We start from the raw sequence: 18,648 nt of genomic DNA, 5'->3' as shown, positions 1-18,648 counted from the left end.
GGCTCCAGAGTCCAGTATAAACCAGCTGCTGTGGAGTTCAGGGAGAGCTGGAGTCTGACTAGCCTGGGCAGAGTTTTGACGGAAGGGATGTTCTGGGCCAAGGGCACCACATGAGCAAAGGCCCAGAAGCAGAGAAACCTGAACCTGTACACAGTCTGAGGAGTTTGAGAATTGCTTAGAGAAGGTATGTGTGAAAAGTGACAAGTGGGAAGCTTTTGTTTCAGTAAGACTAGACAGCCTTGATTGCTTGACTGAAAAGAGTGCGCTTCATTCAGGAGGCCTTGGGAAGCCAGGGAGGATTTCTGAGCTCCAGTGTTCTTACTTGTCCCCAGTATCTGAGTATTTGGTGTGCACAAAGCTCTGACTAGACGTTTGATGAGTGAATAACTGATCAAAGCTTTAGAAAGACAAACTGGAAAGTCCTGTAGGAGCTGGATTGCTGAGGAGCCTAGTGGCCAGAAGGCCACTGAGGAGACTGCCACGGCCATCTGGGTGTAAGCAGGCTCGTAGCTGAACCAGTGGAGGCTGCGGGCCACGGGCCACGGAGCTGATAAACAGATGGTTTGAGAATCTTGGAAAGGACAAGCATTCTTCAAGGAACATGGATTACTCTTATGATAATTATTAGAAAATTATTAGAAAAAGAAGCAAGAATCTGAGTAACCATATTTTTGTGACTTTGACTTACTCTTGTGGAGACAGAGCTTCTGGTGAGCAGGGGTTTTTCTGCCCTCTGTATGGCTGCTGCCCTGCCAGGGGGCTGCCGTGGAACAAGGCCGTGTTTGTGGAATTAATTGTTGAGTGATTAATATGTTGCCGTGCTCTGTTTACTGGAATGGCATTATTAAGTCATCACTCAGCCTTTTCTTTTCCAAATTAAATAGCCCATATTATTTTAATTTATCCCAAAGCATTTTAAAGCAGACACCATTTGCCAAGCCTCATGTATCTTTATGTGTTAAACTGCTTTTTCCTCCCCAGGTTCAAGGGCAGACGGGGTTTTCGAGGAGGATGCGCAGATTGACATAGCTACAGTACAGGACATGCTGAGCAGCCACCACTACAAGTCGTTCAAAGTCAGCATGATCCACAGACTCCGCTTCACGACCGACGTCCAGTTAGGTAAGTGCCTGAACAGGTGACCGACTTTCTCTAAGTGGTCAGAGTCAAAATGGGGAGAGAAACCGCCTGCCGCCTTTGTGTGGCCTGAATGACAAGCGGTAGTTTGTTTTCAGAGCACATGTTGAAACAATGAAATTTAAAGGCACTCCTTTTTGCCACCTGAGAGCTCTGTCTTGTCTTCTTTTTTATGAAGCGGAAGATTAGAAATAGAACTAACTTGAGACTCTTTTCAAACTGATTGACTTCTGTGGAGTTCCATAATTTCCATTCTGTAATTTTCTCACATCCTCTCCTTAGAACTGCTTTGTAACATCACCACTTGCCTGTTCTCATTCTGTGAATTCATTGCTATTCATTCATGCCTTTATTCAGGAGGCTTTTTTTAATGATCTCAGAAGCTATACTTGGATCCACACCAGATAATCTGGAACTAAAATTCAGTTAATATGTGGGGTCAATTTGTTTCCATGAAGCGCTGAATTTCTATTATGACTTAAACCTAACAGGAGTAGAAAAAGTGCCGTGGTTGTCAGCATGATATGAACACCACACCATCCTCCTCCTCATGGCTGTTACCTAGAGATGTCCTCACGTGTGAGTGCTGTACATGCATTACTAACCTACCTAAAATGTAGGTACTTTTACTGTCTCCATCTGGCAGAGAAGGTATGAAATAGATGAGGTGCATAGAGGTGACGTCTCATGCCCACACTTACACAGCAGGTGGTTTCAGGGAAGAATCCTGGTCTGGCTAATGTGAGTGCCCCCATTTCCTAACAGAAGATGATGGGAGGGAGGCAGTGGGTACAGGTGCCAGGCTTTCTCAGTCAAGGAGCTGGCCTCTTCCCGGGCTCTGCTGGGACCTCAGCCACACCACCCCTTCCTGGGCATCCTTTACTTCATGTGTAAAGGGAGAAAGCTTGAATTCTAACTCTAAGACTCATGAATGTTCTATTTCTCACAAAGGTTTCATATGTGTCTCATAATAAAACCTTTTCTTACATGGGCATTAGTCCGGCTAATTTGTGATAAGTCTCAAGAATCTCTCAAATATCTCTTACCAGCTTGACTGACAGGAGCTTGAAGTAAGCTGACAGTAGCTTAGTAATTAAGAGATGAACACTGGAATCACATCTGGTTTAAATTGTGACTCTGTCAACAACCAGCCATATTAGGCAATGTCTTAATCTTTCTGAGCCTCGATCTGTTCTGTTTAAATGAGAATGTGAGTGTGCCAGCTTCTTAGGATTACTGTGGGGAGCAAGTCAGATACTCCATCGAGCTTAGCTGAGGCCTGGCAGTTGGTAGACCCTCTTAAGCAAGATCGGTTAGTGGAGATGCCACACAGTGGAAGCTTGGAGGACAGACTCAAGAGTTAAAAGTCTCGGTTCAAACCCTGACTCATTCATTAGCTGTATCAGCACAGGCAAGGGATGCAAAGCTACAGTCTCCTCCTTTGTAAGACAAAGATAATAGTCTCTATCTCACAGATGGGGTGATTATGGGGACCAAATGTTTTATCACACGTGGAATACTTAGAAAGGCCCTGGCACATAGCAAGTGCTCAATAAACATCAGCTTCTAAGATGATGGTGATTATGTCAGACTAAATAGAGAAATTAGCCCCAGTATCTTAGAATCAGAACACACAGAACCCATCTTTTTTCCTGCTCTGTAGACCTCTTTATCCTTTATCCCTGCTCACAAAAAAACCTCCAAAATGGTACAAAAGGCTTATTTAATTTTGATTGTTAAAACATAAAGTTCTTCAGTGTTTTTCTTCCTAAAGGTGCTTTTTCTGGTATCTCTCATAGAAGTAAAAATAATGAGGCTGCTCAAAAACAAGGCAGAAAGGGGGTGAAAGCACACACTGTACGGTTCCATCTATATAATGTTCAGAAATACACAAAGATAATCTGTAGATGTAATGATGGTGGGTATCAGGGCTGAAGAGACTACAGCGACTGCAGAGGGAGCATCTGGGGTGCTGGTGAGGTTCTGTTTCTTGGTCCGGGTGCTGATTACATGACTTCTGTAGACTTGGTGGGAAAGTCAGGTTTTATATAGTCTTAGGATTCATGCACTTTCTGTTTGTATATCCTCAGTTAAAAGTTTGCGAAGATAAGAGTGCTACTCATACATCATTTGTGCTTGCCTACGGTTCTTTCCCAGTAACAGAAGGTCTGCTTTTTCTGAGTGGTTCCAACTTTAAGAAGCCCGGTAACTAGCCTGACTGCAGTTGAGATAGAGGTCCAGGGTGCAAGGCAGGGATTCTCCCAGGCGAGCATAATCAGCAAACCCATGCCTGCTGTTTCCCCAGGTGGAAAGCAGTGCCTTGGAAAGATAACCGATAGTGTGGACTTCTTTCCCAAAATTTTTTCTGAAGGGTAAAAGCCAAACTTGAATTCATCAGATTCTGATCTGTATATTCATTCAAAGGGAAAAGTTCACAAAAGGATCTGTGCCAAGACACCCAACTCTGCAGGGAACAGTGGGTTTGAATCCCAGGTTTACTGCTTACCTGCAGCTTACCTAAGCTTTGACAAGTTCCTTCCTCTTTCGGTCTTCGTGTTTGTCATTTATGAAGTGGGAATTATAATGTTTACCTTTCAAGACTATGTATGAAAGTGGCCCACAGGAGTTTATCTTAGTCTTATCATTGTCTCTAATATTTATTTTATTTATTGCTTTCTCTCCTATTCCACCATCTTTAAAGTATTTAACCAGATCACTCAGATTAGGTAGTGGCTCTATTGGCAAGGGGCTTCCCTGTGGCTCAGCTGGTAAAGAATCTGCCTGCAATGCGGGAGACCTAGGTTCGATCCCTGGGTTGGGAAGATCCTCTGGAGAAGAGAAAGGCTACCCACCCCAGTAATGTGGCCTAGAGAATTCCATGGATTGTACCGTCCATAGGGTCACAAAGAGTTGGACACAACGGATTGACTTTCGCTTTCACTTTCTATTGGCAAAGTCATGGTGTGGACTTGTCAAGTAGGCATGGATGATGCTGGTAACCCAAGTATCTCTCTAGAGCATTGGTTCTCAGAAGCAAGATGACTGGGAAGCTGGTTGCAGTCAGCTCTGGATGTTTCCAGTGACACCCATAGCGCCCTCTGGTGGAGAGTCACAACTGAGGCACTTCTAAAATAGGTATCAGCATTTGTTTCCATTATGAATCTAAATTTAGTCTTTAGCATTGTAAGCAAAAGCTTCATTAATTAATCTTAAGTACAATAATTTTGTGACAGTTGGATAACCATGCCAATGAGTGCTATATCATGCAGTGAATAAGTCCACTTCCTGTTCCCATGCACATGAATTCAGATACAGACTTCCTCCTTGGAAAGCAAATGGTAACACCCTCTTATTCTCACAACAACAAAAGCCTGCACGCAGCAGTCCGGAAATTCTTCCTTTCTGAAACAGAATCAACTGCAAAGTCCAGGGCAGCACACAGTCTTTATGAGCAGTCAAGTGAACAGCTGGATTCTGAGATCAGTAAATAATTTATTTTATTTCAACTGACTAGCCAGGTGCTTCAGATCTTTCCTGACACTGATGGATGGTCTCCTCTGCTCGTCCATCCTGTGTCAGTCAGAGCAGAGATTTCACTTGCCCCCTGTGGCAAGTTCTTCTAAGCGGTAAGTGTCTGTGTGCGGCATTCACCCAGCAGCGCTGCCGATCCCAGAGACCAGCCGTGCGCTCTGAGTGAGTGGTACCTGAGAACACGTTGCCGCGGCTCGGCATCCCCGGGCTCCACGGTGCCATCACAGCGGCCTGCCTCCCGATCGAGGAGCAGGGGCCGATGTTCCAGTTTTACCATCTGCCACTTGTTTCTGCAAAAGTCAGGGAATAAGAGACTCAGATTTTGATCTGCAAGACCCCAGATTCAATCAGTTTTCCCCAGACTTTTGTATGAATGAAAAACTTTATCGGAGGCCATTCATGAAATGTGGGGCAACGATCTAATCTTTTTAAATAATTAACAAGAAAAATTATAGTTTTTAAAGTGAAGTGAAAGTTACTCAGTCCCATCTGACTCTTTGCGACCCCATGGACTATACAGCCCATGGAATTCTCCAGGCCAGAATACTGGAGTGGGTAGCCTTTCCCTTCTGCAGGGAAATCTTCCCAACCCAGGGATCGAACCCAGGTCTCCCACATTGCAGGCAGATTCTTTACCAGCTGAGCCACAAGGGAAGCTCTACAATTTTTAAAAGCAGATATCATTTATCAAATGCTTGCTATATACTAGGCACTCTGCTGGTCATTCTTACATGCATTGTCTCCTAGATCATAGGACTTATTAGATAGTACTGATATTATCTCTATTTTTTTATGTGAGAAAAGTGGGGTGTAGGGGAAATCTAGTAAGTAGTGAAGCTGAGATCAGAACCCAGGACTGTCTGAGGCTGAGGTCTCTGGCTAACCACTGGATCATTCCTTGAAAGCAGATCCTCCTTGCACCAATACTCTATTCCTATAACAACGTATGGTATACAATGAACTTTCACCCATTTACCCTATTTAATTGACACAGCACATTGACGATGCTATTCCCATTTCATGACAGAAAACTGACATTTGGAGGCGTTAATGAAATCCTGTGATGCATATAAAGCACTTAGTGCTTACTGGCACTTAGCTGTTACTTAACAAGTACAGTCTTGCCCTCCCCCTCAGTCATCACATACACAGTAGGATATCCATCCCAGTAGCAGAACTGAGACTGAAACTCAATCCCGTACACTCAATCCAGTCCATCACATGACAGACGCCTCGGTCATTAATAGTGTCCCTTCACCAAGGAAGTGATTACTTCTAGTTGGCCCATTCCAAACATGCTGTGCATCCTTCACTCTTCTCCGTCCCCTAGCATCTGGAGGTCGGTGTCAGGGTAGCATGTGTGCTGCTCGTCCCGCCTCCATTCGCACTGCTGGCCAATGACTGCACCTCCTCCCTCTGGCACAGACCTGACCCCTTTCCAACACAGCCCAGAAGCAGCACCCACCAATCAGTTGGTGTTGGTTCTTAGGCTGAAATCTGTTTACCATCCTTGCTCTACCAGCCCAGAAAACTCACCAGACAAAGCCATCATGCCTGACCATTGCTATATTTCCCAAAAACGTTTTTGGATTTTGTTTTCATCTTGTCTGCTTCCCTTCCATGTTGGGCCTAAAAGCACAGATGCCCTTTAAGGGTAGACCTTGCTTGAACTTATACTAAGTTGAAATTTTTTTCCATTAACTTGAGCTCCTGTATGCTTGACCGCAGGATCAGGCACTAAGACATGTTGCTGCTGCTGCTGCTAAGTCGCTTCAGTTGTGTCCAACTCTGTGCAACCCCATAGACGGAAGCCCACCAGGCTCCCCTGTCCCTGGGATTCTCCAGGCAAGAACACTGGAGTTCTTGAATACACTGGAGCGTACTCAAGAGTGTACTCAAGGAGCCTGAGTACACTGGAGTGGGTTGCCATTTCCTTCTCCAATGCAGGAAAGGGAAAAGTGAAAGTGAAGTCGCTCAGTTGTGCCCAACTTGTAGCAACCCCATGGACTGCAGCCCACCAGGCTCCTCCATCCATGGGATTTTCCAGGCAAGAATACTGGAATGGGTTGCTAAGACATGGTTGCTACCCAAACATCCCAAGGCTGGCAGGTTGAAGTAGGTTTAGGGAAATTGACTCTACAACATCAAAAGGTAGACTTCCTTGATGGTCCAATGGTTAAGAATCTGAGCCTGCACTGCAGAGGGCATGGGTTCCATCCCTGGTTGGGGAACTAAAATTGCGTTTGCCACATGACGTGGTCAAAAAGTTAAGAAAAGGATCAGATGGCGAATGCCAGCCATGATCTAAGAAGCCCATAGTATACTATCAATAAGTTCTTGTTATCTGACTTATAGAAACTGAATTAATTATGACACACCAGCCACGGGGCTGCCAATAAACCCATGTAAGAACCAAGACAGGGAAGGCCGTCATGTACGCGCTACCCTGAAGTGGCAGTCCCTACCATGACCGTGTATCAGAATCCCCAACTCCTCGCCTTGTCCCAGGTCTGTGGGCTCAGAATCTCCTCTTAATTGTGCAGTTTGGGAAATGGAGTCTCACAGTATTCAAAGGACTTTCTTGCCCCTTATCTCTTTGTCCAAGGCTTGTTTTTACTGATTGGGCAGGTCAGCCCGGTTTTCCCAGCACAGGGTCTCAGGCTGAGAAGTGTTTTGATAGTCATGCCACTTGTGCTAACTTGAGCCCTTCACCTTCTCAATTGCCAGTATTGACCATCTCCACATCACTAAAAGAGTATATTACTGAACGTATACCATGAATTCCATCCATGTCATTATTGTGTAAGATTATAAAATAACCTCTACCAAAAGTTTCCATGGTTACCTCCATTCTCTCTTCATAGAAAACAGTCCATAGGCATAATCATAACACTTGTGATCACAGTAGTTTGTTAACAGAAGTATCAAGTACAGTAGCACATACCTTAGAGAAGCAAAGAGGGCTTCGTCTTAAACCAGCTCCAGTCAGGTTTGTAATGACTGCCCAGAGCATTGCGCTGAGGTAGCATCTCAGGCTGGATCTGAGAGCAACGTCAACTCGGTGATTGATTAAAAATGTCTGCCCTGGGCCTGAGCCTGACGAGAGGCAGCGTGTTTGCCATCTGTTGTCATTATTTAATCCATTGGTCAGTACCTACAAGCCAGCCCTCAAGAGAAGACCTTATCACAGTGTTACTTTTAATACGTAGCATGCAAACTTAAGGAACACATTACAACACAGGACTGCCTGAGTGAAATCTATATCTGTGGCCTGGGCTTATTACTCCTCAGGCTCACTCTGACACTAAAAGTAGTTCATGTGGCTGTGTGAATAAAATATAGGCCCCTGTTACTTTCCGCTGGAGTACCTGTGGAGTATAGTTCAAGTAATGACACAATCCTGAAATGTGTGGTCTTAAGAAACGGACGGATCTTCCTTCCATGTTTCCGTCTCAGATTGAATACTAAGGAGATAACCCTTCTCCGTGCAGAGACACTAAAATGTTCGTGGGGAGACATGCATTGTGCTTAGCTCCAAGATCCCTGGATCCACTGAGTAATTTGGAGTGCAAATCCTAACATTCTAAGTACTCGTAACAATAAGGTAGTAAGAAATTCTAGTATTAAATGATGATTCTCTTTCTATTGTGGCAACATTTTCTGAACCAAAAGTTGGAACAGAATTTAACAAATCCTAGTGAACCTGTGAAGTAGCAGGACAGACACTGTTAAGACTTCCTCCAGAAAATGTCTTTACCACATTAGTGCTTAATGCAGTGATCAAGTCAACGGAAAATCTCCTGACGGAAAATGTCAGAAGCTCGAGGGGCTTTTTCCAACTGTATGCTTTCCTCTCCACTCCCAGATCTTCTCTTTTGAGAATCTCTACTGGATAATCCAGGATTACTAATGACAATGTGCCAGGCTCCTCAGATCGCTAAGAAAGAATTAAGAACTGGAAAAAGTGGATAACCATTGGCATAATGGAAATTAATGGGAATCAGATAGGTGAAAGTTGACCAAGGTTCCATATTCTTTTTACCACTTCCTCATCCTTGGCACTTGAGCTCCACCAGTGTACTGAGCATGGGGAAGATCTGATGTTTCCTCATTCTGCAGGTGATTAATTATAAATTCTCTTAAGAAACAACATTACTGCTTCCTCACATTTAAGTTCACCTGAGGTATATTTGCTAAGTCGCTTCAGTCGTATCTGACTCTTTGCAGTCCTTTGGACTGTAGCCCACCAGGCTCCTCTATCCATGGGATTCTCCAGGCAAGAGTACTGGAGTGGGTTGCCATGCCCTCCTCCAGGGGAACTTCCCCACCCAGGGAGTGAGCACTGGCAGGTTCTTTACCACTAACGCCCCCCGAGAACCATGTATTTACCAGGAGAATATTTAGTTCGGGAACCTAACTTCGCCAGTATAAAATCTTTGCAGCTGCCTTCTCTACAGCGAGAATTTAGCCCTCATCCAAGGATGGGTGTTACTGAGATTAAATAGTCCAAGGTCTTGTTTAGTAAGCTCCTTGTGCTGAGCACCGTGCTGAGTTCTGCTGTACAGACATGGTCTCATTTGTGGTCAGGCCACTCTGAGTTTGCATTCCAAGGGTAATGGTCTAGTCAAGTATAGCAGACTTGTTCCCAAGTCTCTAACTGATCTTACATTGAAATTGGCCACATTTAGCTCTGGATCCCAAGTGATTTGGGGATGTTTATCCACTTAACAGAACCAGTGATCCACTTGATCTCAAGAATGTAAGATTCTACTGATCTCGTTTTGGATCCCTGATAAATTGTCAGAGACTGTGCATTTTATACTGCAATGCATTTGATCATTATAAAAGTGCATAGTGAGATACACTGGGTCTTTGTAAGCCCCAGCTTATTCGTTTGGGGATATGAATTATGTTGTAGCTCTGTCATTAATGGGTGACATCAGACAAGGCATATCCCAGCCCTGAGCTTCAATTTCTTTGTATGGAGAATGAAAGTCCTAGACTGGGTGATCTCTCAGGTCTCATTAAGCCCAAACAGCCTGTGTATCTGATCCTGTGTGTAAATTCAGAAAAGTTTCAAAGACTTTCCTGCCTGCTCTGTGGATGCTATTGATTGCTATATAGATTTAGCAAAATCCACTCTGGCAAGGAGTTGTTCAGTGGCCCTCCCAGGGGGCTTTTCCAGGCTTTCACAGGCTGTAGGTAACCGGAAGACAAGAGGATTGTAGAACTGTGTAAAAAGCGACTCGGGTTTAGCAGTGGTGGGGCTTTTGTCGTCTCAGACTCGCGGTTGTAGGAAAGTGATGAATGAACCACAGCTCGTGATGTCTGAGCAAATAAGCAGTAACTCAGGAAGACACTGAGGTGTGGGATGCTAAATGCCCTCATTGTTGCCGAACTGGTGTTTCAGCTTCTGGGAAGGGCATTTTAAGTGTGCCCTGAGGGGGGCTGTGCCTTCTAAGAGCCACACATGGCCCTCGGGGACAGTAGGGAACAGCTGAGGGGTCAGAACACACACTGGACTTGGTGCCATAGACCTGGGCTTCAGCGCCAACCTCGCTGTTCACTGTCATGATTCACCCTGGGCAGGTGTGGCATTTCACCTCCCTGCGGTCGTTTTAGTAGTGATCGCATACTGATTGAGCCCTTATAGCGCCCCAGGCGCTCTGCTCTTTTCTTCGTGCTTAGGCCATTCCACCTTCATAATGCCCTGCAAGTTGGTACTGTTTCCCCATTTTACAAGGGAGGAAGCTCAGGCTCACCAAGGGAGACTGCCACTTTGCCCAGGATAACATCAGCAGATCAAGATCTCCAGATTAATGAGCTGGAGACCATGCAGGGCAGGGGTTCCCTAGCACCAGGGTTTCCACAGCTTCAGGTGTGAAAATGTTCTTCCTGATTTTGAATTGAACTCTTGGAGGTTGCCAGGAAGAAGTTTGCCCTCTTGGGGATAGGAGGCTATTGCCAGGATTCATGGGGTTGAGAGCATTGGTCTCCACAATTGGACAGTCATTCTGGATCCTGGTGCTTCCCATACTGGGGTATAGAGTGGCTCCCCAAGAGAATCACCCACCACCCTCACCCCAGACTAGAGCCTGGCAGGTCCCTCGTTCATATCCCTCCTGTGACTCTCTGAGCTCGCACTCGTCCTGACCATCATCTCTTGATCTGTGTCACATCCCTTAGCCTAGTACCTGACTCCAGATAGCAGCAGTCATGAGAAGTAGTAGTAGGTGTCCCTGTGTATGTGAATTGCTCAGTTGTGTCCAACTCTTTGCAACCCCAAGGACTGTAGCCCACCAGGTTCCTCTGCCCATGGGATTCTCCAGGCAAGAATACTGGAGTGGGTAGCCATTCCCTTCTCCAGGGATCAAACTGGTGTCTTGTGCATTGCAAGCAGATTCGTTACCATCTGAGCCACTACAGAAGGCCGCTAGCTATGGATTAAGCACGACTGCTGACACTTCTACAAGTCTTATTTCATTCAATCCTTATAACAAGCCCCTGAGGTGGATTCTATTATTGCCAGTTTTTAGCAAGTTTCCCAAAATCACAGCATTAGAAAATAGGGAAGCTGATCCCCAAAGTCAGGATCAGGAATGTCTGACTCCAGAGTTCCCTGTCCCTAACCTCTATGCCACTGCCTTGAAATACAAACTGGGCTGCTCCTGCCGTCCTGATAGAGATATGCTGAGCTTGTGATAAGTTGCTACACATGAAAGGACCCAACACAGAGATTGTCCAGGGTAGGTGCCCAGTCTTTGTTGGCAGAAGTAATGCACAGGGCTTATTTCCTCTTAGGGAAATCTTTCAGTTAGCTAAAACAGACACAGGTCTCCTGGCGATAACTCTAAGGCCTTGGACAAATAGTCTCCCCAGAGAGTTGTATATACGTTAGAGTTGCATTTTTGTTTATTTTGAGCTGTCTTGTTAAGGAAGGATTTATACGCTGGCGTTGATGTAGGACAGCAATCAGGCAGTGTTTTCTGCTTTGACAGTTGGTGTGGTAGTTTGCTCCCAGTGAAGTTTGACTCACTGTATCTGGAAGCTGTCAGAAGTGGGAACATGAAAAGGTCATGACGGATGGCTTTGGATAAGTGGGTTGGGGAAGAGAGCTGGTAAAGGAGACAAATGGCCTCCCTTGTTTCCGAGGGAAGGGGCCAGCCCTGGCCGCTTCGGGCCAGCCTGCGTCCTCTCTTCCTCCTCACTGGCCGAGCCTGCTGGAGTGGAGCCTCCCAGGCACCATCGGTCAGAGTGGCACCCCTGTTTGCAGCCCTATGGGTACCGCAGGACTGCTCGGGGGAGGTCGTCTCCAGCTTAGAATCACTTCTCATCATTACCAGTTACAGAATTTAACATACTCCTTTCCTCTCATGTTTTAAAAATTGGGAAAGCGTTCTGAATTCTAAAGTAGAAACCAACCCCCACCAAAAAAGTCAACTTTTAAAATGATGTTTGTTTTTATTTTGGTGAAATTACCACTGGCCAGAGTTGACTTAACCAATGAAGCATATCCTTTTGACCTCTTTTCTATAAATATTTTCCCTGTCCTTTTCACCTAGCATCATAAGAATTTTTCCAAATCAGAGCTTTGTTTATGCTTAGTTTTTCATGGTTGCATTGTGTTCCTACATGGTTGTCTTAACTAGTCCTCTATTGTTGGCCGTTTAAGTTAGAGAAATGTAAACTTAATAGAAACCAGCTTTCCCTTCTTTTCTTGGACATAGATTTACCATTTGAATTGCCTGTTAATCATGCATAAACGACACTTCAAGGAGTGCCTCTGCCTTTCCTTCAGAAGAAAGTGAGATTGTTAGTCGCTCAGTTATGTCTGACTGACTCCGTGTGACCCCATGGACTGTAGCCCGCCAGGCTCCTCTGTCCATGAGATTCTCCAGACAAGAATACTGGAGTGGGTTGGCATTTCCTGCTCCAGGGGATCTTCCCGACCCAGGAATCGAACCTGGGTCTCCTGCAGTGCAGGTAGATTCTTTACCAGCTGAGCCACCAAGGAAGCCCTTTTCTTCAGAGACTTGACATAAAACTCTAGCCAGGGAAATCAGAACCATGCTCAGCGATTGAACAGAAGAATATTGATAGAACTTCATGCTTCAGTTTGCCACATACGAACAAAATCAAAGGTGTGCATTTATTGGCTGCTGCTGCTGCTAAGTCACTTCAGTCATGTCCAACTCTGTGCGACCCCATAGACAGCAGCCCACGAGGCTCCCCCGTCCCTGGGATTCTCCAGGCAAGAACACTGGAGTGGGTTGCCATTGCCTTCTCCAATTTATTGGCACATTTGAAAATTATTTGTTCCTTGGTGAAAATGGAGAGAGAAGACTAAAGACTGGGTGAGGAACGATGAGGTAAGTCCCACACTCAGGACCCGGATGGCTCTGGGTATGAACACGGCTTTCCCACTTAAACACTCCCCAGCCTTAAACCAGCACCTTCCCTTCTCCTAGCACAGGTTATATACAGCACCTCGCACAGGTTATATACAGCACCTCGCACAGTTCTGGCAGAATAATGCTGGGGCTGAGAGGACACATTCTGGAACCAGGTTACCTGGCTTTCTTCCCATTCCTGCTCTGCCCCTTGGCAGCTGTGTGAACTTGGGCAAGTTACGTCTCCTCCCCGTGGTTTCGAGTTCCTCATCTATAAAATAGAAGGAAACCCAGGAACCGACCTCATATGGTGGTTGTGAGATTGGCATCAATGCACACAAGGGGTTCCTACCCTTTCTGGCACAGAGTTGGTACCAGTTAATGCCTCACCACCCTTTGCCCCGACCTGGCCTGTAGCACCAGCCTCCAAACTGCTCTCTTCTCCACCAGGCTGCCTTGTCCTTTCAGCTCCAGGCCAGGGCCCCAAGAGGTCTGTTTGCTTCAGGCTAAATTCCGCAGTGGAGACTGGTGGGTGTGCTCAGGAAAGTGGGCTCCGATGGTGCTGCCGCTTGTCCGGCAGGAGCGAGCAGGGTCCTGTGAGGCCGTGTGCCCCGCTTTAAGAAGCCAGACTCACACACATCTTAAGGAGGGGGAGATTATTTAATGTGGAAAAGGATTTTTCCTATCAGGAGAGATTCCCCTACAGGCTTCTTTAAATAGTGACTCCTCTAGGCAGGCAAGTGTTTTACAGATCATTAACTGCTTGACTGAAAGCCTGCAGGGCAGAGAAAGTTAAAAGTAAAGTGTTGGGAGCCCCTGCCAATTACAGATCAATCCAAAATGAAGATAAAGTATCTCTGAAACTAGAAGTCACTCGGAAAATGTGATTTGATTCAGAAAAAATCTGATTTCCACGCAGCTGTTTTGAAATATACCGCTTGTTTCAGTGGTGTTCCACCTGCCTGCCTGTCTTGATCCTAATGCATTCAACTCCCACATCTTCATCCCCAAACCGCAGAGTTGGGGGTTCCCCCTGGTGAATGGTGACTACACAATACCCCAGGAAAGGGTGTGTTTGGGAAAGTGTTCTCGTGGTGGAACAGAGCTTAGGCTACTGATGCTAAGATACAGCCCATAATGGATGAACTCTACAGGAACAATTTGCAGATAAAAATAATAGAAGTTAAAGTGTACTTTACATGATAAAAGAAAGATGAAAGAGGACGAGAGTCTGTTACATCTGAGATGGTTACAAAAGTCCTGCTTTGTGAAGTAGGCTCTGTTGAAAAGATTGATGCAATGGGGAGTGACCTTGGCTTGGAGCAGGAGCTGGTGATGTATGTATGCGCATCCCTCTGCTAAATGGACCCAGATTTGTAGCACTAATATACATGGGAGCCCAGAACCAAACTCAGTACGGCAATAAATCAACAGCCACTTTGGGTGTCATTTCTGGTTTATATTCCACTATTGTTCTATCACTTTAATTCATGTCACTATCATCTTTTCATCTGGAACAGTTTTATATAATTTTCCAGTGGAGTTACCTGACAAATCCTATCAAATTAACAAGCTACATTAACAATATTGACTGACTACGGCTTCAGGAGTTGCAGGGCCATAGAACAAAATTTTAAAACCGTGTCTCTCTGATGATGATTTTCCCCCTCCCTTTCTGAGAAAGGAATGTGGGGCAGAGTTTATTCCACAGAAGAGATATGCACATTTGTTTTGCTCTGCTCGTTTTGACTTTTATAAATGTCAAAATAAGAAGCAGAGGAAGGTAGGGAATGGGGAGCCACTTAGAACCAACAATCATGGTGTAAGTACTTTTCTTCTTTCAGGGAACTATAGAAATGTCCAGATCTTTAACAATTAATGACCAAATTGGAGGGAAGAGTGTGACTGGGTAGTCGTAATCTATTTTAAGTGAAATGTAATAAAATCAGTCTCCTGATGCATTCTCACCCTCCTGAAATCATCTAGACCTGAACGTCCAGAGTCAATTGGGCTGATGACATTATGCCTAATTGAAATATGGCATTCCTGAAAGATGCCTAATGACAAATTCCAGCATTCGATTAATTAAAAAAATACCAATTGCTCATCTTTTCCTGAGACCACACAGTAGTGACTGGGGTTAAGCAACTGAACTGCAGGGTCTCCTTCAGATACGGCAGGTGACACTGTGCTGCAGCATGTCCAGCCTCCTGCCTTTGTCTGGCTGCTATCTGGGATTTTTCTTTATTCATAAAATAAAATGGAGACGAGTGGAGTGTGTAGCACAACTCATCACTAGGATTTTGTATTTCCGTTCTTTTTTAATTTTAAATTTGGTCTGACTGTGGTCGTTGTGGTCTCTTGGTTTTTGTTTTTTAATGTAGCTATTTCTTTTATCTGCCTTATCTTTTGGCCTACCAAGTTTTCTTACATGATAGTTTAGAATTCCTGAGCGTGATCCATAGGATGAAATACGTTAACTGTGGTTGTCTTTTCTGTTGCAGAATGTACATTCGGTGATTTTACCGGTTCCTTATGTCTTCATTTTGCTTGTTCTCACTTTGACCCTGACCTTGAAACTGTGGCCTAAAAATTAATTAATTTTAAGATTCCTTCTGGGGCCTACTCTGGAAGGATATTGAAGGGTTTCGTTTCACTTCATGAACAGATTCCTCAATTTTCAGTAAAAGGGAAAAGAGAGCTTCTAGCCTAGATGTTATGTGTCAGGCTGGGCACCGTCTGCTCGGAGATCCAGGAGAGCGTTGCTGTGGTTTCCAAGGTGGTCCTAGGACACCCTGCCTCCTTGGCGCTGTCATGGTCGTCCCAACAGCTTTGCTCCTGGTCACTGCGCAGTGTGTTATGTCTCTCAGGTCTCTGAAAATGAAGCCTGAAGTCCCCATAGTTAACATTCTGGTTCCCTGTTAGAAAGCCTTTGTTGCATAAAGTGCACCCAGGGCTGTCTCCCTTAGCGGAGGAGCAGTACCTCCACAGCCTGAAGCCTTGCGCTTGGAAGGTTTTACATGAAGCACCTTGCGGTCCTCCTGTGACTTCCTTTAGATATGCTGTGGACGGTTACTTAGTGTCAGAGGGCTCTTTAGCGAGAGAGCAACTTTTCCTGTGTTTAGTGTGGAAGATTTTTCCAGGTCAGAAGCTCTTTGTTGGTAGCCTGACTGTTTAGGCATAGGTGATTTGACAGCTCTGTCTGCCCAACCCAGATCTTCTACAACAAAACACAGCAGAGACCACTGATCAGAATTGTTTAAATGAACCTTACCTTACAGTTTATTTCACTAATGATATGTAGGTAAGCTCTATATTATATCTTTTCCAAGAAGGAAGGCTTCATAATACCTTCATATATGGATTTTGGTTGCTTCCCCTCTCCCCACCCCGACCCTGGCTCACCCACCCAGGAGGTCAGATGGGCGGCTTCTCCTTGCCATTTGGAGTCTCCTTACATTTGTCTTAAGAAGCCCATGGCATTCCCCGAAGCCCTAGAGAGAGTTCATGTTCGTTCAATTTAGGATTTACAAAACAGGTCAGGTGATTCCACTGAAATCACTTACACCTCACACTTCTCGTGGCTTCTCTTCTGTCCTCCCCTCGGCCTTACAGGTATCTCTGGAGACAAAGTGGAGATAGACCCTGTCACGAGTCAGAAGGCCAGCACCAAGTTCTGGATTAAGCAGAAGCCCATCTCGATCGATTCTGACCTGCTCTGTGCCTGTGACCTTGCAGAAGAAAAAAGCCCCAGTGAGTAGTGCCTTTTATTTATGTCCCCGTTCTCTCTTCCCCCCGCTTCCCCTCTGTGTGCCGGGTGCCAGGAGAATATATTGCCACCGTGTCCTTTTTTCCTTGGGTCTCTTTAATTCATTACCAGAAATTTCTTTTAATCAAATGGGATTGTGTTGTGGTACCCAGAGCCTGACACGGGCCCCTCTTCTGCTCAGTCTTGATGGCAGTAGAGAGGCTCACAGTGGCTCCTGACCTCAGTGCCCCCCCACCGCCACCCCCGATGGGGACTAGGGGCTGGGGGCAGCTTCCTACCAGGAATCTGCACTCCCCAGAGCCCTCATTTCACTTTGTGTTCCCTTCCTCTGCCCGTTTGGGGGGCTGGACGAGTCAGACCTGGACCTGCCTGCCTTCCTGGCCAGATCGAAGGGAGCTGGAGAATTTCCCGTGGCAGCTGAAGACTAGATTTAGATATCCATCATGCCAGAGGTGTCAACACCCTCCAGATTATTGGCAGCTGCATGACCTACCAGCTCGTAATTAAACCCCCGCCTGGTGCTGTGGAAGAGATCACTGCTGGGCTGGCACACCTCTGGTTAAATTACCAAAGTTGACACAGTCCAAGTGTATATTGTAGCATATATATTTTTGCAGTTCAGTAATTGAGGATAGCCTTTAGATTAATCATGTTTAGGACTTCAGTCCCATGAAAAGGCAGAAAGGACACAGATCATACTGATACTCCTCCATGGAGGAAAGGATTTGTTGTTTTGCCTGGAGAAGGCTATAAGACGCTGGTTCTCGCCTTCAGAGCCTGTTTAGAATGTAGCCGCCCAGCACACACCCCAGTAGCGTAGCTTCCAACTCAGTAACTTGGAGCACCCAATTTGTGTTAATCTCCTTTGTTCCGGTGTCTACTAAATTGGGAACAAATACAAGGAACAGTAAGAAATCTAAAGGCCAGCAAGTGTCTGTAATGTGGCTCCAGTTTTTGAGATAAAACTAACTAAACAGGGACCTAAAGAACAAAACCTGGGCCTGTATACCACCTGGCCTCGTTTATGAGGGGGTGTATAATTGTTTTGTTGAATCCAGCCGTACTGCATGGTCTCCTCCTGTCAGCTCCGTAGCCTACAGCTGAGCAAGAAGGGGGAACCTAGTGGTGCAGGGAAGGGAGGAAGGCCATGCTCACCCCTACCGTCCCACCATCCTGTCGTCCCAGTGAGGCCTCGGTGGCCTGCAGAGACAGCATGGCTGCCACAAGGAGTGGTGAAAAACCACCTGCTGCTCTGGGGCCCTTGCCCAAAAGCTGCCAGATTCCCTCCTCCTTTAGATAAACATCTTTTTCCTAATCCCTCTCCCTCGAGCTAGTCAGCCAATAAAGATGTCATCATTCTAGCATCTTTCTTCCCAAGAACTCAAGATGCTTTGAAAAGTAACATTTTATAAATGCTCCATGTCTCTGAGAAATGAGAGCAGTCCACTTACATGTTACACAGGGGGTTACGCTGGAGTGGAAAGGTTAGGGAAAGAGCTAGAAACAGGATTCAGATTTCCCTTATATTCCTACCAAGACACTTTGCAAGCCGGGCTGGGCTTCAGGCATCAGAAGGTAAAGGATGTAACACACCCAACCTAATAGGGAATAAAGCAGAGATGTACAGCCACCCCTCCTGTTGCCTCTTGAGGCCACTCAGCCAAGAAGTACTTCTCACACATCTCTGAGGGTGAGGCCAAGTTGCAAAGTCTTAGGGATCCAGAGCAGACCTGGGCCCCACCATTTCAGTATTGACAGCCCAGCAGGAGAGTCTTTTGTCGTATGCTCAGACCTACTTGACGGTTCTGTGTAAAACCTGCA

General features: G+C 45.6%; 1 protein-coding gene across 10 annotated transcripts in view; it reads left to right on the top strand.

Annotated features, from left to right (window-relative positions):
• The window catches only part of MAPKAP1 (MAPK associated protein 1), a 232,608-nt gene that overhangs the window by 186,692 nt on the left and 27,268 nt on the right, over nucleotides 1-18,648 (top strand). For all 10 annotated transcript variants that reach the window (XM_006049254.4, XM_006049251.4, XM_006049253.4 and 7 more), the window contains 2 exons: nucleotides 982-1,122; nucleotides 16,674-16,811. In XM_006049254.4, the coding sequence (XP_006049316.1) occupies nucleotides 982-1,122; nucleotides 16,674-16,811 (279 nt within the window). The remainder of the gene's footprint in view (nucleotides 1-981; nucleotides 1,123-16,673; nucleotides 16,812-18,648) is intronic.

This window comes from Bubalus bubalis, chromosome 12 (assembly GCF_019923935.1).
Source record: "Bubalus bubalis isolate 160015118507 breed Murrah chromosome 12, NDDB_SH_1, whole genome shotgun sequence".
In the NCBI taxonomy this organism is placed as follows: domain Eukaryota; kingdom Metazoa; phylum Chordata; class Mammalia; order Artiodactyla; family Bovidae; genus Bubalus; species Bubalus bubalis.
Note: the sequence above shows the minus strand (reverse complement) of the source record. Positions and strands in the feature narration are given on the sequence as shown.